The sequence below is a fragment of the Callospermophilus lateralis genome, chromosome 20 (assembly GCF_048772815.1).
Source record: "Callospermophilus lateralis isolate mCalLat2 chromosome 20, mCalLat2.hap1, whole genome shotgun sequence".
Lineage (NCBI taxonomy): Eukaryota > Metazoa > Chordata > Mammalia > Rodentia > Sciuridae > Callospermophilus > Callospermophilus lateralis.
This window is the reverse complement of record NC_135324.1, coordinates 6362772-6387322: the sequence shown is the minus strand read 5'-3', so window position 1 is coordinate 6387322 and position 24551 is coordinate 6362772. Positions and strand designations below refer to the sequence as shown.

At 41.9% G+C, this 24551-nt stretch overlaps 2 protein-coding genes across 2 annotated transcripts; both read left to right on the top strand.

Annotated features, from left to right (window-relative positions):
- Nucleotides 1-1857: 1857 nt before the first annotated feature.
- Brk1 (BRICK1 subunit of SCAR/WAVE actin nucleating complex) lies at nucleotides 1858-10044 on the top strand. The gene is made up of 3 exons (XM_076841131.2): nucleotides 1858-2035; nucleotides 8307-8389; nucleotides 8620-10044. The coding sequence occupies exons 1-3, from the start codon at nucleotides 1918-1920 to the stop codon at nucleotides 8644-8646; spliced, it is 228 nt and encodes a 75-aa protein (XP_076697246.1). The 5' UTR covers nucleotides 1858-1917; the 3' UTR covers nucleotides 8647-10044.
- A 6787-nt stretch (nucleotides 10045-16831) lies between these two features.
- Nucleotides 16832-24551, top strand: Vhl (von Hippel-Lindau tumor suppressor). The gene is made up of 3 exons (XM_076841038.1): nucleotides 16832-17222; nucleotides 19651-19773; nucleotides 22084-24551. The coding sequence occupies exons 1-3, from the start codon at nucleotides 16883-16885 to the stop codon at nucleotides 22257-22259; spliced, it is 639 nt and encodes a 212-aa protein (XP_076697153.1). The 5' UTR covers nucleotides 16832-16882; the 3' UTR covers nucleotides 22260-24551.

Genomic DNA, 24551 nt, shown 5'->3' with positions numbered 1-24551 from the left:
AAGTTCTAGATCAACCTAGGCACCCTAGTGAGACCCTGTCCCCCTAAAATAAAAAGGGATAGGGTGTAGCTCAGTGGTAGTGCATTCCTGGGTTCATCTGCTAGTACTCACAGGTTGGGGAGGGCGATTCTGTCTCATGTTACAATGCTGAAAAACTGATGCTTTCAGCATACTGAAAAAGTGACTTGACAAGTTTGTAAGCATTGCCTTCAATTGCCCTGGATGGCTGAGGGAAGGAAGGAGTCCACCAAGCTAACTCCTGAATCCCCAGTGCCTATCTACTGCATTGTCTAGCAGTATTTGTCGGGGGAACTAATGGCCCACCTACCTTTTTCTTGTACACCCATAATTGTCCTAGCACAGCACCATTAAGAATGGTTACCTTGGGCTGGAGACGATTTCCTGGAAGTGATAAATGCATCCCTCCAAGTGTGATATGTAGTGCCATATGGAAAACCAGAATCTCCTTGTATTATCTTTTTTATTCCTGTAATGAAATAGCTGAGGCAGGTTACTTATGAAGAAAAAAAAAAAAAAAGTTCTTTACGTTGCAATTGTAGAGGCTGAATCCATAACAACGTAGTGTAGGCTCTGGAGAGGGCTCCATGGCACATGGTGGCAACATACATGAAAGATGAAAATACAAGGAGAGGCAGGAAGCAGAAAGGTGGAAGGGGCCAGCCGGGTTCAGGTTTTTATAACAACTTCCCTTCTGGAGAATTTGCTCCAGGAGGCCAGTATTCCCTTTCCAGGGCAGCCCTAATCAATTAACACATAGTTGCCACTAAAGAAAAATATGTATTCTGTTTTCCCCTTCAGTTTATCATGTGACATTTTATGTTGCAAAAGTGATCATAATTAACATTTCATGACTGCATAATATTTACAATATTAGCCATTCTTCCATAGTTATACTACTACCACGAAGAACATCTTTGTGGTTAAAGTGGTCTTTGTGGGTTTTTTTCCCCACTGATTTTTTTTTTTTAAATATTTATTTTTTAGTATTTGGCGGACACAACATCTTTGTTGGTATGTGGTCCTGAGGATCCAACCCGGGCCGCACGCATGCTAGGCAAGCGCGCTATCGCTAGAGCCACATCCCCAGCCCCCCACTGATTTTTTTAATGAAATGATTAGGGGCCAAAAGCTTTGAAATGTTTTACTTGGCGATTGTTACCAGTTTACAAGATTCCTTCTGAAAGGATAATACTAGTTAACATTGTGACCAACTACCTCTGACCCTACCAATTTTGGCTTGGACTCTCCATCACTGAGTATTATCGTAAACGTTTATTTGCGTTACTGGGAACTGAATCTAGGGGCGCTCTATCACTGAGCTAACACCCCAGCCCTTTTTATTATTATTATTTTTTTACTTTGAGACAGTGGCTAAGTTGCCCAGGCTGGCCTTGAACTTGTGATCCTCCTTACCTTTGCCTCCCAAGTCGCTAGGATTACAAACGTGAACCATTGGGCCCGATTGTTGCTATGTTTTGCTCATTTGTTAAACGCAAAGTGGGACGTCATATTACATGGTGCATCATATGAAAGGCATTTCCTAAGTGACTTGTATTTAGTGTGGCTTAATCAACCATGCCTGTCTTATTGCTGAGACAGATTGCGCAAAAGATCTTGGAGCCGCTAAGGGAGGAGGCGAAGGGAGCCCACGCGCCCCCTAATGACCAGAACTGCCAGTGACAGGCGTGGGTGTGCAGCTCTCCCAGGGAGTTCAGGCATCTGTTTTCCAGGGCGTGGGAGCGGAGCGAGAACGCAGGCGAGGGCGCTACAGTGCGCAGGCGCAACACAATGTCCGGGTTTAGTGGTTACCGATTGGGCGTGGGCTGGCGGCGCAGGCGCACTGGCGGCCTATGGGGTCGAGGCGCCGGCGCACTCACTCTTCTTCAGACGGCCGCCATGGCGGGACAGGAGGATCCGGTGCAACGAGAAATTCACCAAGACTGGGCGAACCGGGAATACATTGAAGTCATCACCAGCAGCATCAAGAAAATCGCGGACTTTCTCAATTCGTTCGGTCAGCGGGCGAGCAGGGGGAGGCGGGGAGGAGGGAGGCCTCGGAGGCGGTTCTGCAGGGGCGCCGAGGAGGAGCTTTCCGGGGACCCCCGGGAGACTTCTGCTCTGGCCGGTTTTCGCTTCCTCCTTTAGGCCCCACCTTCCCCCCCCCCCCACCTTAGGCTCCACTGGGCAGTTCCTGTGAGGTTGCCCAGCCCTAAGCTGATGGTTTCGTTGTCATCTTTCTGGACTCATTAACAGGCCCTCTGCCCAGACACATCAGGCAGTGCCCTCCGCAGGATTTCTTCTCCTCAGTGGTCTCTTTGAGCTCCGCATCCATTCCAGTCTCCACTTTGCATCTAGACCGTGCAGTCTTGACAGTGTCATTACCCAGTTTAAAGACTCCTCAAACAGTTCCCCGTCTCCTTCAGGATCAAGCCAAAACGTCTTTCTTTAGTCTCTTTTAGTCGCCCCTTCTCATCCATTTACTCTTCATTCTTTCCTGTCTTCAATGTATGCTGTGCTCAGAATGGTTGGCGGTGAGATCAGAGTTAAGGCCCGGGTCCTGTAGAGCCTTGAAAATGCCCTCTTTATGGATGGTATATTGTTTATAGTAGGTATTCTGCCTTCTTCTAGTCCATTCTTCCGAGCAATTGTTCTCAGTAGAGAGACAACTTTACCAAAATCTCTCCTGGGTGTAATGCTCGTGACAGTCTTAAATTCTTTATGCACTGTTCATATTCTTCTGGGCAGTAAAAGTAGAAACTTCTACCCTATGTTCTCCAAGTGTTTCTTTCAGATGCCTTGGTGCTGGATAGACTTTCTAAGATCTCTTATTATTTAATTTTGGTGCTGGGGATTGAATCCAGGGCTTTATGCTTGCTAGGCAAGCACTTTACTACTGAGCTACTTCCCCAGCCCTGGATAGTGTTTCTTAGGTAATTACAAGAAGAAGGGATGATGTCTAATAATCTTTTTTTGATACCACTAATTCAGCAACATCAAGTAGTTAAGATTAAATAGGAGCCTGAGCAAAGGGATGCATGCTTGTAATACCAGCTCCTAGGGAAGCTGAGGCAGGGGGATCAACTGGCCAAACCTGTCCCAAAAAAGTGCTGGGGATATAGCTTAATGGTAGAGTGTCCTGTGTTCAAACCCCAGTAGTAGAGAAAGAAAAAAGATTAAGTAGGAAAAGCTGATTATTTAAAAAAAGAAGAATTGAGAATGAATTAACTGTTCTGTAGAGAGAAGACTGTTCCTTGTAGCAGGAGTAAGGGTTTTGTCAGTGGGCTGAAGGTGTAGCTCAGAGGTAGAGCATCTGCTTACCATAGAGTGAGTACTTTAGTTTCTTTCCCAGCCATGTTAAATAGCAAAAAAGAGGCCGGGTGCAGTGGTGCATGCTTTTAATCCCAGTGGCTTGGCAGGCTAAGGCAGGTGGACTGGGAGTTCAAAGCTAGCCTTAGCAACTTAGGCAAGGTGCTAAGTAACTCAGGAGACGCTCTCTTAAAAAAAAAAAAAAAAAAAAAAAAAAAAGGCTGGGTGTGTGGCTTAGTGGTTAAGTACCCCTGGTACCAAAAAAAAAAAAAAAAAAAAAAAAAAAAGAGTAGTAGTATAAACATATTCACACATAAGTTGCTGTAGAAATTTTGGTAGAGGATGGTAATCAGGATGTTATAGAGCTCATCCTAAAAAAGAAATTTTTTTCTTTTAAGAAATACAAGTGGGGCTGGGGATGTGGCTCAAGCGGTAGCGCGCTCGCCTAGCATGCATGCGGCCCGGGTTCGATCCTCAGCACCACATACAAACAAAAATGTTGTGTCCGCTGATAACTAAAGAAAATAAATATTAAGATTCTCTCTTTCTCTCTCTCTCTTCCTCTCTCACTCTCTCTAAAAAAAAGAAGAAAGAAATACAATTGAAGGAATATGATTTAGTGGAAAGAATGGATTTGGAGCTAGGAGACCCAGAAAGGCTAGACTGATTGATTATTGATTTTAATGACCTGAAGATATTGCAAAAATACAGACCTATTTACCCTATTACTTTTGTAGTTTGGGTACCTTCAGATTTTTTTTTTTTTTCTTTTTTAAAGATGGGGTCTAGCTATATTGCCCAGATTGGTCTTGAACCCTTGGATTCAAGTGACCTTCTCTTATCCTCCCAGTGCTATGGCTACAGGTCCATGACACCTGGCCTTCACTGCAAATCCGAAACTCTTTTTCATTCAGTCCCAAGACTCATCTTAGGAGTAAAATGTACCTGCAAAAACAGTTCAGGATGTAATTCCAGTGACTCAGGAGGATTGAAAGTTTGAGGATAGCCTGGGCAACTTAGCAAGATGCTGCCTCAAATAAAAAAGGGCTGGGGATATAGCTCAGAGATAGAAAGTTCCTGAGTTCAATTCCCAGTACCCCTCCTGCCCACACCCCTCCTGGGAAAAGAAAAATTTAAGAGAAAAAAAAGTTGATGTATGTAGTACTAAGATTATATGAAATAAGCATTCAGAGAAGTAGCTGACAGCAGGCATGTACAACTGTGGTGACGCATGCACACTATTAAGCATCCTAATAATGTAGTATTTGCTGTGAAAATCTGGTGATAATGTATACATTAATACACTCTGGTTTTAGATTTGTCCAGCTGCTGAATGCTTTCAGTGTTTTTTATTTGAATCAGTACATATTTAATGGGATCTGAATATGACTGGAGTTTCTGCAGTTGAACATTTTATATTCTTCAGTGGTGTTTATCCATGTAGGCCAGTAGCATGGTATCATTACTAGATTCTGGTTCATTACCAGATTGACCACTAGAGTAGAAGCAGTCAGCCAGGAAGGAACTCTTCCTCTTACCTCTCCCACCCTACCCATAATTTTGGTATGTCTCTTTTCTTGGGAAATGACAGGTTGTCAGAGATGATATTCATGTTTTTACTAAATGGCATACATAATGTGTGCTTTTGAGATGAAAAACAGTCTGAAAAGCAGTTTGGTCCTGTTGAAAATGAGAGTGTATCTAGGAATAGTGGGTATGAGGTGCTCCTGTGCGAGCTAGATCTGGGAATTAGAGGAAGCAGCTCTAGCAGACAGAAAACAAGACTGAAAAGAATAGGGCTATAGTGGCACACACCTGTAATCCTAGTGACTCAGGAGACTGAAGCAGGAGGATAATTAGTTTGAAGGCAGCCTCCACAACTCAGCAAGGCCCTGTCTCAAAAGGGCTGGGGGTGTAGCTCTGTGATAGAGCAACGTTAGGTTCAATCCCCAGTACCTCTCCACAAAAAAGGGGGGGTCGGGATATAACTCAATGGTAGAGCACTTGCTTAGCATGGGAAAGGCCCTGGTTTCCCTCCCCAACACTGTAAAAGAATTTTTAAAAAAATTAAAAAGTGAAGAATATTCAGAAAAGCCAATTCTGAAGAGACAAAGATTAGTGGATTCCAGAGGACCCGAGAGGGAGGTACAATGAGGACTAAAAGTACTAATAGGTACAGGTTTCTTTTAGGGATGATGAAAGTATTCTAAAATTAGATTCTGGTAATGATTGTATAACTTTGCAAACAATACTAAAAACCATTGAATTGGATACTTTATACAGGTGAACTTTTTGGTATGTAAATTAACAAAAAATAAGAGTAGCAGGCTGGGGATATACCCTCAGTTGGTAGAGTTGCCTCACATGTTCAAGACCTTGGGTTCAATCCCTGCAATCACACACACACAAAAATAAAGAGTAGCAGTGAAAATAGGCGAGAGTGAGAAAGAAAAGCATAAAAACAGTAAGAAAAATGAGTAGAAAGTGGAAGACTTGGGCTGTAACCAAATTTTAAGAGGTGTGGGGAATAAATTATACCTCCATAGGCTCTGTAATTTTTAATGACTTTTTTTTTTTTTTTTTTTTTTATGCCAGGGATTGAACCTCATGCTTGCTAGGCAGGGGCATTCTACCACAGAGCTACATCCCCAGCCCCTAATGATTGTTTTAATAGTTCTTTATAGTTTGTAATACTTTACAGACCTCTTTGTATAGTTTGTTATACTTTACAGACCTTTCCTTTAATGCTGGGCATGTTTTTGTTTTTTCACCATCATAAGTAATAATGATGAACATTCTTGTTAAATCTTCATGTAAAGGGAAAGTAACAACCAAAGACCAAATACGCTAATAACTTAGAGACTAGAAGTTCATCCACAATTGTTCAGATAGATTCAGAAAAGGTTGATTATGTTCTAGTAAGCCCTCCCAAATGGAATTTGAACTGGGTCTTGATGGAAGATGCTTAGGCAGGCAGGATGAGTAAGATTTGGACAGGATGAAATGAAAGTTGAGGCAGGATCAGAGTGTAGGCAGATTTGTCAAAATCTGCTGAAGCACTTTGCAAAACAGCCAGGGAAGAAATGAAAAGGAAAGTTGTTAGGGTGTTGAATCATTGTGTGGGAGACTCTCAGGGAGTGTATGTTTTAGATATAAAAAGTAAAGGTTATTGAGAGAGATGACTGAGCGACGGTGTTGGAGGAGGTAGTGAGAAATAATCACCATGCTTTGATGCCTTTCTCTTTTTTATGTTGAGGGTAGTTGGAAAAAGCAGTTTCGGTGAGAGGAGTTTGCAGAGGAAAAGTTATTTTGGGGGAAATCTAGGTTGCATTTTGGGTGAGGTGAAAGGAGACTAAAAGAAGGAAAAGAAGGGATTTGGGCTGTTTTTCACAGATGGAGTATGGGTTCCAGAGGGTTCTTGATGTTCTCTGAGTTTTCTCTAGTCCTAAAAGGTCTAGGGAGATAAAGATGAAAGATTAAGTATACTTCTAGTGTTGTGGTAATGGTGCGGCTTCCAAGAGCTCAAAAACTTTTGATACCTTATTTCTTCTCCTTAATATCTGCTGTTTTTTTGGCCTCAGCTTTACTCTCTTGACCTTACAGACATTACATCCTTGACTTTTGATGGTCCAACATTAGACTTTTTCAATTTCACCATGGTTTGAAAGTAATATACATGCAGTAAAAACCATACTTCATTTTCCCCCATGCTGAGGATCCAACTCAGGACTTTTCACATGCTAGGCAAGTGCTCAACCAAGATAAGGGCTGGGATATAGCTCAGTGGTAGAATGGTTGCCTAGCATGCACAAGGCCTTGGTTTCAGTTTCCAGTACCACAAAAACAAAAGCTGGACATGGTGGTACACACCTGCAATCCCAGTGACTGAAGAGGCTGAGGTAGGACAAGTTTAAGGCCATCCTGGGCAGCTTAGTGAGGCTCTAAGCAACTTAGTTAGACCCTGTCTCAAAATAAAAAATTAAAAAGGGCTGGGGATGTAGCTCAATGGCAAAGCACCCCGGTTCAACCCCTAACACCAAAACAATACTAAGCCATGCCCCTAGCTTGTCAACTTCCTGTGGGTTTATTGGACATAACCCCATCTTAAGTTTGGGCATGTCTGTTTTCTTTGCTTTGTCATTTCTCCTTTTTTCCCCTACATTTTTTATTGGTACATTATAGTTGTACATTATGAAAGGATTTTTTTATTAAGTGTTTGCACATGCACATAATATGTCTCTTCTCTTGAAACTTAGTGGCCTTTTGTACATCCTTAGTGTGTTAGTTTTCTATTGCTGCCAAAATAAATTTTCACAGATTTAGGAGCCTAAACTAAATAAATATATTTTACTGTTGTGTAGGTCAGAAATCCAACACTGATCACTAGGCTGAAATCAAGGTGTCAGCAGGCCTTCCTTCTGGAGATTCTGAGAGAGGGTCTACATCTTTGCTTGTTAGATTGTTGGCAGAGTTCACTTTCTTGTGGTGGTGGGACTGAGATTTTTTTCCTTGTTGGCTGTCAGCTGAAGCTATTTCCAGTTTCCAAAGATCACTTGCATCCCTTGGCTCATCGCCTCCTCGCCTTTTCAAAACCAGCAATGACAGGTTGTATGAGTCTTCTTCATGCTTTAAATCTCATCTCTTTCTTCCATCTCATTTTGACCTTCTACCATTGTCATCTATATTTATGGACTTGTATGATACATATTTACAGGTTCCAGGAATTAGGGCATGGACGTGTTTTAGGGGCCACTCTTCTGTGCCTTCTATCTTTAGTAGGTTGTTCAGTAGCATCTGAACAACTGTGCTTCTAAGATCCTTCTCACCTTGTCCACTCAGGTCCCATGTATACTCTGCATTATATATTATTCATCTTCTTTAGCACAGGGTGTATGTGTTTCTGTGTACTGTGTGTGGGTGCATGTGCTTACATGTGTTTGGAGTGACATTAATCCTGAACATCAGTCTCCTTTTACCAGATATGTCTTGTCGTTCAAGACTCGCAACACTAAATGAGAAATTGACAGCCCTTGAACGGAGAATAGAGTACATTGAAGCACGGGTGAGTATGATGGGCAGGGGCTATCCCAGAGAGAATGCATGTTTCCATTTACTATTGAGAAAACTGAAAGCAGAAACAGGTGTAGAGGAATTAAGTACCTTGCCTGGATTTAGGTATCTCTGACTCTTAATCTTTGATCTGAATGATCTGAAAAAAGTGTTGTTTTTTTTTCCCCCAAAGGCTCCCTTAGTCCCTTTGAATTTATCTGAATGTTAATTTTCCTTTGACAGGTGACAAAAGGTGAGACGCTCACCTAGAACTATGCTGTTCTGCTGCTGGGAAGTTGCTTTACAGAACACAGGCCACGTGGGAAAGGCCCCAGCAGCCTTCAGCTCCTTGTCTCCTTAAAGAACAACAGGGCTTTTTCTTGTTTTTCTTTTTTCAAAAGTGTGGCCTTTGGGCTCTGCCATGTACCTCTGGGAGTGTGATGTGGCATGGGGGAGAAGTCCAGGGGAATTGTTGGAAACAACATTAGGCATTTTACCTTTTCAGTAACATTTTATGGACCTACTTATCAATGTATTTGAGGTGTTCAAAGCCAACAGTCTGAGATTCTTTGTTAAGGTCCTTTCACTTCTGTTTCTCTCTCAGACTTTTCTCTTTGCCTCTGCACTGATTCTGTGGACAGTCTTTGTCTCATTCCCACCTTGGATAGGAGGTGGGGGGCAGTCCTGCTTGAGATACTTGTGCACTGGCAGTGGCTGCCAGAGAATGTTATTGCAAACCCACTGATTTCCTTTTTTGGGGAGGTCAAGGCCAGGCCCCCACCTGGCTTAAAGGGACATTTCAGAGTTTTCTTTCTGTCACTTGGGGTGTCTATGCCTCTCATATTTCCTTAATAAACTCTTCAACTTCATCTGGCTGCTTTGATTGTGGTGGGGAGAGAAACTATAGATGGTTTTATCTAGGTCACAGAAGCGTTATATATAGGATTATTATTCTAACTTACAACTTTCAGATGTAGCTGTTTGATTCAAAGCCTAGGTAGCTTACCAGCCTGAGTCCTGGTGTTTGTACTTCAGCTAACTAATTCATCCTGGGAATCGTTTGGTCATTCAGCAGGAGACCAAGTATTACTATGCAGGCACATTATTCACCAATAAAAGAAAGCACTGAATCAGACATAATGGTTATATTCTGTTGAAATACCAGCATCCACAAAATTTAACCACAATCCAGGGCAGATTATCAGTTTTACAAGATTCAAGCTAAATATCTACTTCCTTTGAAAAGCAAACCCTGGAGTTCAGACAGAAGAGTCTATAAAGGTTCATCCTGGTATGCAGAGCTTTCTATAAACTTGGGCCAACCTGCTTCTGAAGGCTTTTGTCCAAACTCAAATCTCCACTTTCATCACATGGAATTCATCATGTTCTGCACACACTAATTTTCCTCTACACAAGTCATATTTGCCATTCAAAGTCTAACTCAAATCAAACTTCCCCCAGAAAGTACCCACAGACTTTTCCATTAAGTATTTGCCCTGTCCTTTTTCTTGGTTCCTCCTGTCACGTTGTGCTAACACTGCCCTTCAGCTCTGGATTTGATCTTGTTGTATATGCATTCCATTCCCTTTTTCCTATACTGCCCAGCTGGATGCCTTGAGGAAGGTGTGTAGTCAGTAAATACTAATTAAACTGACTTGCAGAATTCAAGCTGTGTTGCACTGAGTTCTTTGTGTGTGTGTGTGTTGCTGGGGATTGAACCCAGGGCCTTGTGCATGTGAGGCAAGCATTCTACCAACTGAGTCAAAACCCCAGCCCCTGCACTCGGGTCTGTTTTAGAACCCCTGGAAGACCATTTTTAGTAGTACAGATGGAGGATCCATGAAATTCTCCAAAATCCAGTACTTTCTGAGCACCAACAACATGACACCACATGTGGAAATTTCTGTATCTGACCTCATGTGGGCTGCTGTCAAAACAAGCAACCTACACATATAAGATTAACTTCAAGCTATTCTATGTGTATAAGATGTATATGAAACACTAAGAGATTTCATATTTAGACCTGGGTTCCATCACCAGATTATCTTATGTATGTACAAATATTTCAAAACCCCCCAAAATCTGAAAGCTGAAAGACTTAACGATCCTTGCATTTTATACAAGGCATTAACCTGTACTTGTATTTAAAAATAGAATCTTATAATGGAGACAGCTGACATCCTTTACCATGGTAAGTGCTCTTTTCAACATTATTGAGCTCATGTAGAATATTTTTAAAGAGTCACTTGAATTTGTTATTCATAATATTTTACCTGTCTTTTTTCTTGGTTCCAGGATGAAAAAGCACATTTAAAGGCCAAGTGTTAGGTTATCTTGTGCTCTGTAGTTCAACAGACATTGGCTTCTGCTATGTGTAAGGACCATAACATGAGATGGTAATAGGGGAAAAGTAAGGCTAACCCATATATGCAGAAAGGCCCTTTTCATGGGATATGTGTGAAAATGCTCACGTTTTATCGCCTTATTGATGCCCATCTGTTAATTTATTGGTATTACAGTACTGAGTTTCTGGGTATGGTGGTGTAGGCCTGTTATCCCAGCAACTCAGGAGGCTGAGGCAGGAGGATTACAAGTTTTAGGCCAGCCCCAGCAATTTAGCAAGGATCTAAGCAACTTGCTAAGACCTGGTCTCAAAAAATAAAAAGGGCTGGGGATGTAGCTCAATGGTAAAGCACCCTCGGTTCAGTCCCTAGTACCACAAAATGAAATGAAACAAAAATATAAAAAGGGCTGGAGATACAGCTCAGTGGTAGGGTGGCCCTGGGCTCAATCCCTAATACCTTGGGTGGGGGTAGGGGCGATGTTAAAGAGTTAGTGCCCTAAGTACAATATAGGCTGGAAAAATAGCAATTGGTATGTACCATTTGTTTTGGAGAAACTGGTGAACCTGGCCTCCTCTAGTGACAGCAATTCCTACATCCTTCGCATGGTGCTTTAATTTGTCCTGTATAATCATCCCCTGTTCACACCAGGCCCTGGCCTTCCAGGAGATGTGTGTGTATAAGTTATATACACCCTCTAAGTTATTGTTACAACATGTTAAGTGCTTTATGCATTTTCTTTAATTTCATCCTCAAACAACATTCAAGTTGTTTTGTAACATATAGGCATTCTTATCTCTAGGTTATGGTTAGGAACAGGTTCAGAGAGGCTGCAACTTGCTCATGTCTTAAAAAGTAAAGAGGTGCTGGATTTGGGCCCAGATCTACCTCACTTACAAACTTCTTTAATCAGATAGGCATGATGGCACATGCCTGTAATCCAGCAGTTGGGGAGGCTGAGGCAGGAAGATTTTGAGTTCAAAGCTAGCCTCAGCAATTTAGCGAGGCCTTAAGCAACTCAGTGAGACCTTGTCTCTAAATAAAATATTAAAAAGGGCTGGAGATGTGACTCAATGGTTAAGTGTTCTGAGTTCAATCTCTGTTACCCCTAAAATAAATAAACTGCTCTAGCCAGATCTGAAACTGATTTTCTTATTCCTAGTCCAGTGCCTTTTCACTACTCAGATATTTTAAGTAATCACGCACCCATGCAAGTCTTATATACCTCCACACTATCATTCTTTTTCTTCATCTTTGGGGATGGAACCCAGGGCCTTAGCATGCTCAGCATGTGCTCAGCCCCTAAGCCACATCTGCCTACGCTGGTTCATTTTGTGAAGATGGTTTCATGAATTTCCCTTGCAGAATCTGGACTACTACTACTGGTGTGGCTTCACTTCTGCCAGCTTTCCTTATATTTATATATATATATATATATATATATATATATATTTTTTTTTTTTTTTTGTAGATGGAAACAACACCTTTATTTTTTATTTATTTATTTTTGTGTGATGCTTAGGATCGAACCCAGTGTCTCACGTGCTAGGTGAGCTCTCTACCGCTGAGCCACAACCCCAGCCCTCTGCCAGCTGTCTTTTTCCAGAGGCTTCTCACATGCCAGGAAAGTGCTTTATCTCTGAGCTACATACCCATCTCACTATGTGGTGTTTTCTGAAAGTCTTGCTTAAGGAATTTAATCCGTTCCAGCACTTCCTGTAGCTATCTCTGAGTTACAGATGCTTCTGGAGCAAAAAGAAACAGCTCTATTTGGTTGGGCTCCAGTAACTGGGATTTTACTTGCAAGTCACATCTTTGTTCCCAGCTTGTTGCAGTTCATAAATAGTATTATGCTAAACCACCATTTATTTTTGTCTCCAGTGTGTCACTAATCAATTTATGCAGCCATGGTTCTAGAATACTAACATTTCACTCTCCCTGGGGATGATAAAATTGTTTTTACATTTTAATTCAGGTTTGCTGAATGTTTTTTTTTTTCTCTTTTTAAACATTACGTTTAATTCTTACAGCAAAGCTAAGATGTTGACAAAATGGTTAAACTATAAGGAGACTTGAGTTTCAGAAGTTAAAGTGTTTCCAGAGATACTGAATTTTATTGTTTTCAGTTGCTTCATCATAATGGAAAATTGGATTTAGTCCCTTTTCTTCTTCCTAGGTTAGACAATACAGAGAAGAGACTCACATTGTGCCTCCCTTCCTTTTATTACAAAACCTTACTGGTCTCTGAAGAAAGATTATGCTGAAAAACTTTCCTGTTTTCTCCTGTGAGAAACAAGCTAAATTTTAAAAATCAGCCATCCAGCTGGGTGCAGTGGCACCTGCCTGTAATGCCAGCAATTCAGGAGGCTGAAGCAGGAGGATTACAAGTTCAAGGCCAGGTTCAACAATTTACTGAGGCCCTAAGCAACTTTAGCAAGACTCTATCTCAAAATAAAAAATAGAAAAGGCTGGGGCTATAGCTCAGTGGTAAGCACCTCTAGGTTCAACCCCTAGTACTAAACAGTTGGATAACTGGGCTTGGTGGCCCATGCCTGTAATCTTAGCAATCAGGTGGCTGAGGTAGGAGGATTGCAAGTCTGAATTCAGTCTCAGCAATTTAGTGAGACCTTCAGCAACTTAGCAAGATCCTGTCTCAAAAAATAAAAGACTGGGGATATAGCTTAGTAGTAAAGCACCTCTGAGATCAATCCCTAATACCACAAAACAAAACAAAAACAGCTTGAGGACTGGAGGTGGAGGTATGCTTAGCATCCATGAGCTCTGAGTTCAATACCAACACCACAAAAAGTAAAGAAAAAGAAAACCTTGAACTGGATTTTAGAAAGCAGGAAAAAGGGGAGCTGATCATTTGGCATTAGACAAGTATCTACTTCTCAGCTCTCCTTCTGTTACTCAAGCCTTGAACTACCTCTTGAATCAAGTTAAAAGAAGTACACATAGGAGCCAGGTACCATGGCCTGTCATCTCAGTGATTTGGGAGGCTGAGGCAGGAGGATCACAAGTTCAAGGCCAGCCTCAGTATCTTAGTGAGACCCTGTTTCAAAAAAGAAAAAGGACTAGGGATGTAGCTCAGTGGTAGAGTGCTACTGGGTTCAATCCCTAGTAACTCTCTCGCAAAAAAATATACACACATAATTTTTATACTATGTATGGTATACTATAAGCCATACTAAATGGGGTAGAAAGCCCTTTTATGTCTAGGCTCCTTCCACACATTTGTATTCAGTTTCAAACAGTTGCCTGCAAAAAAAAGTTTGCCCCCACTCTTCTGGAGAATGATAGATGAAACTTGTTCTGGTAGTTTGTAGACAGTTGCTGCCATTAATAACTACCAAAATGTGATTGGGCTACAGGTAGAGTTCAATGGTAGAACACTTGCTCGAGGATTTGGGTTCCATCCCCAATACCACATAAGAAAAAGAAAAGCTACTGTTGTAGTCAGCTTTTCCATCACTGTGCCCAAAAGACCTGATAAAAACAATTTTAGAGTAGGAAAAGTTTATTTGGTGATCAGTTTCAGCAGTTCACAGATGACTTACTCTAACCCGGGGTAAGGCAGGACTTCATGGGGGAAGAGTGTGACAGAGGAAAGTGGCTCAGGACACAGCCACCAAGAGCTATATAGAGAGATCTCCTCACCAAGGCAAAATATAAACCCCCAAAGCACACCCACAGTGACTCACCTCCTCCAGCCATATCCCACTTGCCTACAGTTACCACCCAGTTAATCCACATAAAGGGATTAATGCACTGATTAGGTTAAGACTCTCATCCAATCATTTCATTTTGAAATTTCTTGTATGAGCTTTTGGGGGTCACCTAATATCTAAACCATAACACCTACCTGCAGACTAAGTAGGTGACTGTCAAAGACTGTCAAAGTTTACTATTAGCTACAATTAAAACTCAGAACATTAGGGTAGGTAAGATTATCTTCGAGATAATCTTTGTTTCTATAAAAAAAGAAGCAAACCCAGATAAGCCAAGTAATTATACGAACTATAATGGCAAAGCCAAAGCTAGAACCTAGTCCTTATTCCCAAGATCAGTGCTGAGTCACTCATGTCACAAGGGAGTTTCATTTTCTGTACCATGCTGGTCATCTATCAATCTCTTTCTGGATCTCACTGACCACTCAGAGCAAAAGGGCAGTTGCCTGTGGCATTTAGTCAGGTGGTGTCCACTGGCATAGACATTTGCATTTGAGTGTGTCTAGGACAAGTTTATCTTTGGCTCCTTTGGGCTTTGAGACTAAGAGGGAGGTTGGTATTGTGTCTCAGTCTGCATCTCCCAACCATAATCTGTGAAGCATTTTTCAGACTCACAGAAAAGCTGTAATAGTACAAAGAATATTTGGATTCATCACAAAACAGTTTTGAATTGAGATTATCCTCAACCTGAACTCATTCAATGTGACAAACTCAGTGTTTCTTTTCAGAGTGAATACAGGGTGGGCATGGTGGTGTACACCTGTAATCCCAGTGATTTAGGAGGACTGCAAATCTGAAGCCAGTCTTAGCAGTTTAGCCTTAAGCAATTTGGCAAGACCCTGTCTCCAAAAAAAAAAAAAAAAAAAAAAGGACAAAAGATAAGTGTAGACAAGGATGTGAGGAACAGAGACCTTTTATACATTGTTGGGAATGTAGGTAAGTATGGTCATTATGTAAAACAGCATGGTGTTTCCTTAAAAACAGAACTACCATGTGATCCAGCAGTCTCACTACTTGCTATGCAGATGGTCCATAACCTAGAATGGTTTTACTATTTTTCAGCTTTACAATGGTTGTAAGCACAATAGACTTTTCAGTGGAAATTATCATTTCCCTACTATGCAGTACTCTCCTGGTGCTGGGTGGCAGCACTGAACTGCAGTTCCCAGTCAACCAGGAAGTCGTGAGAGTAAACAACCATACAGGGTACTGCATTGCTAAACTTTTTTTTTTTTTTTTAACCCCTGTAGAGGGGTTTTGAATCCAGGGACACTCTACCACTTATAGCTACATTCCCAGCCTTTTTTTATTTTGAGACAAGACTACTTAGTAATGTAGTTCCTCAGTCTGCAATCTTCCTGCCTCAGCATCCCCAATTGCTGGGATTACAGGGGTGTGCCACCATGCCCTGCAGCTGTGCTATTTGATAGACTAAATATAATTAAATGTAATTATATAATTAAATTTCAATTGAAATATTTTCGCCTTCTGAAAGTTTATCAAGGCATAATTCTGGGCACAAGTGAAAGAGTATTTGAAATACAAGGGAAATTAAATCAGTATGTTGAAGAAACATCTGTACTCCCATATATACAATAGTTATAGCCATAATAACCAATATATGCTCTTGGTGTGGTGGTGCACACCTATAATCCCCATTAATTTAGGTTTCATCCCTAGCATCACAGGCAAAAAAAAAAAAAAAAAATTATTCTTAAACTTGTTTAATTGCTTTCATATGCACAAGTATCTTTGAAAGAAAGCAAAACAAATCGGACCTGGTGGTGCACGCCTGTAATTCCAGCGGCTCGGTAGGCTGAGTCAGGAGGAGCGCGAGTTCAAAGTCAGCCTCAGCAATTTAGCGAGGCCCTAAGCAACTTAGTGAGACCGTCTTAAAACATACAAATGGGCTGGGGAGTGGCTTGGTGGTTAACTCCCCTGGGTTCAATCCCTGGTACCAAAAGCAACAACAAACACCGGTTATACTTTTTTGTTTCCAAGAACTCTTTCGGTGAGGGGGGGGGGTGTGCAAACGTGGGAGGGAAATTTTGTCCCTTAGGTACGCTGCTGTGCATGTTAAATTTTGTAGCCCAAAGTAGAGACGAAACAAACGATGAGTAAGAAAAACTTTAAATGACAGGGCAGATGGTAAAAAAAAAAACGTGGCAAATACCTTGAAAGTCTTAGAAACGAAGGAAGATTAAGAGAGGAATTCGCGGTAGAAACGCGACAACGGAACACACCCACTCCGCCCCCGGCTCGAGGTCCCATCTGCGCACGCGCATAGTCTTTGCGGCTGCGTGTTCTATGCCTGACCGAGAGCGCGCGAAGAGTGGCGCAGGTCTGCCCGGGGCGCGCACGCACGCCCCGCCCCGCGTCCGGCCCGCGAATCCTGAGGCCACCGGGCCTGGGTTGTCTGGGCTGCAGGGGGTAATGCCCCGGAAGGCGGGGAGCCGGGAAGGGGCTGAGGAGGGCGCCGAGGAGGCGGGCGCCGAAGAGTACGGCCCTGAGGAGTACGGCCGGGAGGAATCAGGCGCTGAGGAGTCCGGTCCGGAGGAGTCAGACCGGGAGGAATCGGGCGCCGAGGAGGAGATGGAGGCCGGGCGGCAGCGGCCGGTGCTGCGCTCGGTGAACTCGCGCGAGCCTTCCCAGGTCATCTTTTGCAACCGCAGCCCGCGCGTCGTGCTACCTGTGTGGCTCAACTTCGACGGCGAGCCGCAGCCCTACCCCACGCTGCCGCCGGGCACTGGCCGCCGCATCCACAGCTACCGAGGTACGAGGCCCGGCCGCGCCGCCTGCTTTGTCCCGGGGCGCGAGGCGAGCCCTCGCGGATGCCGATGCTGATCGCTGCTCCGCTCCCTAGGCCTGTGGACCGCAGGACGATAAAGCGATGCTACTCAGTCCTTCCCCCATCCTGGAAAACAGGCGAAAGTACTGTTTTTCCCGTTTCATGGTCGAGGAACAGAAGCCACACAGACGTAGTGACAGATCCAAGTTGATGCTGCAGGTGGCAGAACCTTTCTTTGTAAAACTGAAAAATTTACATTTGAAGGTGGCTTTTCCCCCTTTCAAGTGCATTTATCCCCCAAATGTGGCTCCATCTCTAATGCCTGTTCGTTCAGTCCTGATATTCCCAGTGCTTCAGTTTCGAATAGGGTCCCTGCCATCGTGGAGACCATAGTCCCATTTGGGAGAGAGATTCATGAATAGACAAGAATAAGCCAGTGTCATAATTGCTGCGATAGGAACAGAGTTCAGGGGGTTGTGGGAGCGTGGGAGGGGATTGTGGTCTCAGTTCAGAAGCAGGGTCGAGTAGAAGTCAGCCAATCCAAGAAATATGAGTTGAGTTGTAAACAGAAGGAACCTCGTGTGCCAAGACTGGGGCCTTGCCAGAAGGGGTGGTGGGTATGGAATGGTAGGAAAAGAAGCTCAGAAGTAGCCCTAGTGAAATAGGGCTGTTTGACATAGTCAGATTTACATACCAAGAAGCTCACCCAGGTTGCAGTTAGGAAGCTGTTGTAAAAATCTTGGTGAGGGGAGGCCAAAGATGTGACTCAGTGGTAAAGCGTTTGCTTAACATGTGTGAGGCCCTAAGTTCAGTCCCAGCACCGCCAAAAACAAAACAAAATAAAAAACCCTGGTGAGGGATAACCAGGCCTTATCTAAGGTGGAGTCAATAAGCTTCCCCTAGCTCAGGCAGAGAGTAGCCCTAATCTGGATTAATTTTCCTAATTTTCTTGTGCTGATCCTTCTTGATGGGTCTTTTCTTCTTTTAGGGTGACATACTTAATAAGCTAATGAATTTTTTATGGTACTGGGGTTTGAACCCATGACCTCATGCATGCTAGGCAAGCACTGTATCACTGAGCTACATCCCCAGCCCTCTCCTTTTTCTTTTCTTTCTTTTTAAAATTTATGTAGAAAAGAAATGTGTTTTTAATAGTTATAGGTTAAGAAATCCTCAGTCAAGGGGCCACATCTGCTTTGAATCTGGTGTCAGTCTTCTTGCTGTATTACAACATTAAGTTGTGTCTCAGCCTTTTAGACCAAACTAATGTTTGAAGAGGAAGAACACAGACACAGTGCTTCCAGGGATCCATATTTCTGTAGAACTTATTTTATAGAGGAAATTGTGTGAATTTTGTATTCTTAAAAATTTGCCCAGGGGCTGGGGATGTGGCTCAAGCCGTAGCGTGCTCGCCTGGCATGCACACAGCCCTGGGTTTGATCCTCAGCACCACGTACAAATAAAGATGTTTGTTGTGCCGCTGAAAACTAAAAGAATAAATATTAAAAAATTTAAAAAAAAATTTGCCTGGCTTAATACAAAATTATTTAAAAATGTGGATGTACTTAATGCTACCAAATTGTACTCTTAAAATAGTTAGTGTTGGGCTGGGGATGTGGCTCAAGCGGTAGCACGCTCGCCTGGCATGCATGCGGCCCGGGTTCGATCCTCAGCACCACATACCAACAAAGATGTTGTATACGCCGATAACTAAAAAAAAAAACAAATAAATATTTTAAAAAAATAGTTAGTGTTAAATTAGGGGGGAGACCCCTCTCACCTGGGTATATTTTGCCACAGCAAAAAAATTACCAGTTTAAAGTTCTTAAAATTTCCCACCCAAATCTTCAAGTACTTATGCCCAAGGAAGGAATGTGATATTTATTCTGAGCTTCCTTCCTCAAATGGAATCTTGGTTCTGAAGGTTTGCCTCCTTCCCTGTGCCCCCCCACATTTTTCCCACCATTTGTTAATTTTGCCTGTTCATACAGAATGCACCCTATTTTTGTCTGGCTCATTTCTCACACCATGCTCTTTTTGTACCTCCTTTTTGAGAATTAGATATAAGGAACCTGTGGCTTATTCTCTTACTGTTTGCAATGTTTATTGTGACTTGCAATTGATTACTTGACCTAGGCTTTGCTTTTCTGCCCAAATTTTAGATTTGGAGCCCTAGGTACAGGTTCTGCATTCTGTGTGTTGCCTAGAGCAAGTGACTTGCCTTCTCTAACCAGTTTTCTTATCTGTAAATAGATCCTTTTTAAGGATTGCTGTTGTTATTGATGGTGGAAAGACTTTGTGACTTGTCGGCAGAACAAGAGGCAAGCACTTCATGTATGTCAGGGGAGAGAGAGAATAGGTGCCTTGACTTAGACCAATGTGTCTCCTTAACAGCCTCTGCTTGTGTTAACAGGTCACCTTTGGCTCTTCAGAGACGCAGGCACATATGACGGGCTTCTGGTTAACCAAACTGAACTATTTGTGCCATCTCTCAATGTTGACGGACAACCTATTTTTGCCAACATCACTTTGCCAGGTACTGATGCTCAGTCTTTTTAAAAAGATAAGATTGTTCCTTAGAATAAGTAGAGGATAGGTTACTTGGAGTACCATTTCTTACTATTTTTTGCTAGAGGTTGGTGAGCCTTCTCATTCAGTCTTTTTATGCTTTGTTCTCTACTGTAAATAATATTTTTTCATATGGTGTGTGTGTGTGTGTGTGTGTGTGTGTGTATGTGTATGTATGGTATTGCATATTAAGTCCAGGGGCTTTTTTTTTTTTTTAAATATTTATTTATTTTTTTTTAGTTTTTGGTGGGCACAACATCTTTGTATGTGGTGCTGAGGATCGAACCCAGGCTACACACATGCCAGGCGAGCTCGCTACCGCTTGAGCCACATCCCCAGCCCCATGTCCAGGGGCTTTTAACCACTGAGCCACATCTCCAGTCCTTTTTAGTTTTTATTCTGAGACAGCATCTGGCTAAGTTGCTGAGGCTGGTCACCAATTTGTGATCCTCCTGCCTCAGCATCCTGAATTACCAGGATTATAGGTGTGCACTACCACGCCTGTTCAATAGATGTATATTGAACAAAGATGTTTTGGTATCTCAAAAGCACTCTGGGCTCTTAAAAGATGGTCTAAACTGAGTATCTGATTGTAGAATTATGGATGCCATTTGGAGTAGGCTTGTCCCTAGGATCCCAGAAGAATAGGAAAATAAGATATCATGGGGCTGGGGTTATGGCTCAGCGGTAGAGTGCCCGCCTCACACGTGTGAGATCCTGGGTTGGATCCTCAGCATCACATAAAAATAAATAAACAGGGCTGGGGATGTGGCTCAAGCGGTAGCGCGCTTGCCTGGCATGCGTGCGGCCCGGGTTCGATCCTCAGCACCACATACAAACAAAGATGTTGTGTCCGCCGAGAACTAAAAAATAAATATTAAAAAAAAATTAAATAAATAAATAAATAAATAAATAAACAAAATAAAGATATTATGCCCATGTGTAACTAAAAAAAATATTTTTTTTTTAAAAGAGAGAGTGAGGAGAGAGAGAGAGAATTTTAATATTTTATTTCTTAGTTTTCGGCAGACACAACATCTTTGTTTGTATGTGGTGCTGAGGATCGAACCCGGGCCAAGCGCATGCCAGACGGGCGCGCTACCGCTTGAGCCACATCCCCAGCCCTAAAAAAATATTTTTAAAAAAAGATATCATGGCTTATTTGTTGACTTCTGGTGTTATATTTTTAATTTAATCCAGTTAAACTCGGTGTCAATTAGGGATTAATAAATCAATGAATTAAAGATTAACACCATAGTTCACTATTCGTTTAAAGCTCAAAGTATTTTATTAAGTAGAACCCTGTGAAATTAAAGTTCTTCAGAATAAAAACAAAACCCAAATAAGTACCTATGGGTTCATGGGTTAAAACTAAAATGTATGTATAGATACTGTTTTAAAGAAGTGGGGCCAGACTCAGTGGTGCATGCCTGTAATCCTAGCAGCTCAGGAGGCTAAGACAGAAAGATTGAAAGTTCAAAGCCAGTCTCGGCAACTTAGCGAGGCCCCAAACAACTTAGTGAGACCCTATCTCAAATTAAAAAATAAAAAGGGCTGAGGAATATGACTCAGTGGGTGTCCCTGGGTTCAATCCCTAGTGGAAAAAAAAAAAAATGGGGGGGGTGTACAAAATGAGCACTGTTAGGTTAAATTTTGCCTCATATGATACCTTTAAAAAGTTAGTTCCCCAGTGAGATTAAAATAAAAATTGAGTTATTCCCAAATCTAGTTACACACTGGTTTTGATACCTATTGCAATATGGCAACAGCCCCTAAAACTTAAAAAAAAAAAAAAAAATCTGTTCTTATTCTGCTGCCTATGCTGAGTTCAGCTTGGTGTTTATTTTGTAGACTGGCAGTGTTGTTGTCCTCTGCTGGCAGGTGGCCTGGGGTTGGGCCCCTCTTCCAGGTGGTCTCAGGGAGTGTCCCTCCTATGTGCTCTCTCCAGCAGTGAAACTCAGGGCTCCTAAGAATGTAAAAGCAGAAATCACCAGCCCTTCTTACGGCTTAGGCTCAGAGAAGCCAGCATCACCTCATCTGCCTTCATTTAAGCAAATCACAGTCTCACTTTCAAGGGGAAGTTACTATACAGGGGCATGAAACTCATGAGGCATCCATTAATGTCACACACAACATATGTGCTCACCCTTTTCTTTTTTTAACCTAATGTAAGGTTCGCCTTTAGTAAACATACTTGCTGGAATTGGCAGAGCCTCTCACTCATTCCTTGCTCTGAGGCCTAAGCCTGCCACTGAGGATTTGGTTTCCTGCCTTACAGTGTATACCCTGAAAGAGCGATGCCTGCAGGTTGTCCGAAGCCTAGTCAAGCCCGAGAACTACAGGAGACTGGACATCGTCAGGTCCCTCTATGAAGATCTGGAAGACCACCCGAATGTGCGGAAAGACCTGGAACGGCTAACACAGGAGCACATTGAAAATCAACGATTGGAATAGGAGTTGAAGAATTTAATTGAAGTTACCGTTCCTGCATCTCAGCTTTTGATCATTCTGATGAGGATTGATCTAGATATAGGACTGGTCACTTACTCTCGGTTTCAAAATATCTTTTTTGGAGTAAAATAAGCTCCCATTGCCTAGAAAGAAGCACGTTAACTGACTTCACTAGGCGCTGTGATGCTTAGGGGTGAATGTCAGAAGTGTCACTTAGTACCTGCTCTTTCGAGAAGTACTCACCAAGAGAAGATACTTGCATTTTTGCCTTCTAGTAAGTCAGGAAAGTTTCAGTGTAAGGATATTTGTGTAAGTAATTCAGTGAGAATTGCAGCATGTTCTTTAATGGTAAGAAAGAGGCAGTATCTGCTTTTAAGGGACATGTGGTGGTTGGGGATATGTCCACCTCCCAGTTTTGCAAGACTGCCACGTCCTTGAGACAGGGACAGGTTTTCTCCTCTTTGAGACCCTAGTGCCTCGGACACTGTGCGCCTTCAGTCTGATGGATGATTTAGAAGAAAGCTTTTGGAGGGTCAGCCTCCTCTCTTGTTGAGGGGAAAGGAGGGAGGCCTTAAAGTGTGTGCAGTAAAGAAACATCTTAAAGGGAATCATTTTTATAGAAAGCACTTTTTCTAAGTGTTGCACTTTTCTTGTCCACTCTTGTTGCAATACTGTTTTATTAATGTTTCTAAACGAGGATCAGCTTTCCATAGCCACTGTGATAATAGTGTTTGTGCTTTTTGTTTTGTTTTTGATACTGGGGATTGAACCCAGGGGTGTTCTACCACTGAGCCACCTCTCTAGCCCATTTTGTTTTTTATTTTGAGACAGGATTTTGTTAAGTTGCTGAAGGTCTTGCTAAATTGCCAAGGCTGGCCTTGAACTTAGAATCCTGCTTCAGCCTCTCAAATCGCTGGGATTATAGGCATGGGCCACTATGCCTGGCTGATAATAGTGTTCTTGTAACTTGACATGTATCTAGGCAATAGCAGGAAAGAGCCATCCTCTTGTTTAATTTAGTGTGGAAGAGCTCCTACTTTAAAAAAGTTTTTGCCAGGCATGGATATCTGTTCCTTTCTGTAAAACCATTACATTTCTGTTCAGTTCAGCATTTGCATCAGTAGGACCTGGTCACACTTTTTCCTGGGATGTGGAGAAGCCAAACCCCTCTACCCTCAGGCTAGTTACTCCCAACAGTGGGATTGTCAAGGAGCCTGGAATGTTTTACAGTTTTATGAACGTTCACATCCTTTCTTATAGATTGGATTCAAATTCAAAACTTAATTCAGACTTACTTCTTTGTAATTAATATTTTTTGAAAAAAAATCTTCCCATGAGAGAAAATTTAGAAGAGACAGGAAAGTTAAAAAAAGAAAGAAAAAAAAAAAGATCACTGTAGACACACTACTTAAAATACAACCGCTGTTGACCTTTTCAACTAATTTCTTTCAGCCTCTTACAGGGCATATTTTGTTTTATTGCTTTTGACATAGTTGAGATCATAATGCATATACAGTTTTGTATCCTACTTTTTCATTTAACTTTATAACTTAAAATATTTTTCCACATTATCATAAGCTTTTCATAAACATCAGCATAGTCCTTCTTTATAATTAGTGTTTGGGGTATTTCTTGGCATCATTAGTTCCTTTGGGCACATTCCTATGTTCTAAAACCAGAGTGAAACAAATGAGACAAATGTGAATAGTTTTCCCTATGCCCTTTAAGCATCATCTAATCTTACTCCTCTCTTTCAACAAATAAATTGGCTTTTTTTTTTTTTTTAAATTTTTAGCATGTTATAGTAGTTTTAATTCAGTGACATACCTCTAAATATTTAATTTTCTGTTGAGGAAACAAGGGTGGAGGGAGAGAGTTCCCTGTGCAGCTGTGGGTGGTGTGGTATGGGACAGAGTGGAAGCTGTAGGAAGTCAGCTGATACCACGATAGGTTCAAGGTTGTTTTAGTTCTTTAAACTTGTCTTTGTGTCAAAATGAGATTTCACATTCCTCCCATGAAAACACACAGGTTGAGTTCTGTGTTTTTTGAGTGGAGACTGAAGGAAGTCAGCTGGTGCTGCAGTAGTTTAATGTTGTTTTTATTTCTTTAAACTTGTTTGTGTGTCAAAATGAGAGTATATGTGTCAAAATGAGATTTCACATTCCTCTGGTGAAAACGCAAGGTTGAGTACTGTGTTTTTTGTGTTGTCCAAGGAAAACTGAAAACATAGCATGAGTAATGTTGTTTTTCATTTGGAATCCTGTGAATGTATTAAATGTATTGTTCTTAAGAGAT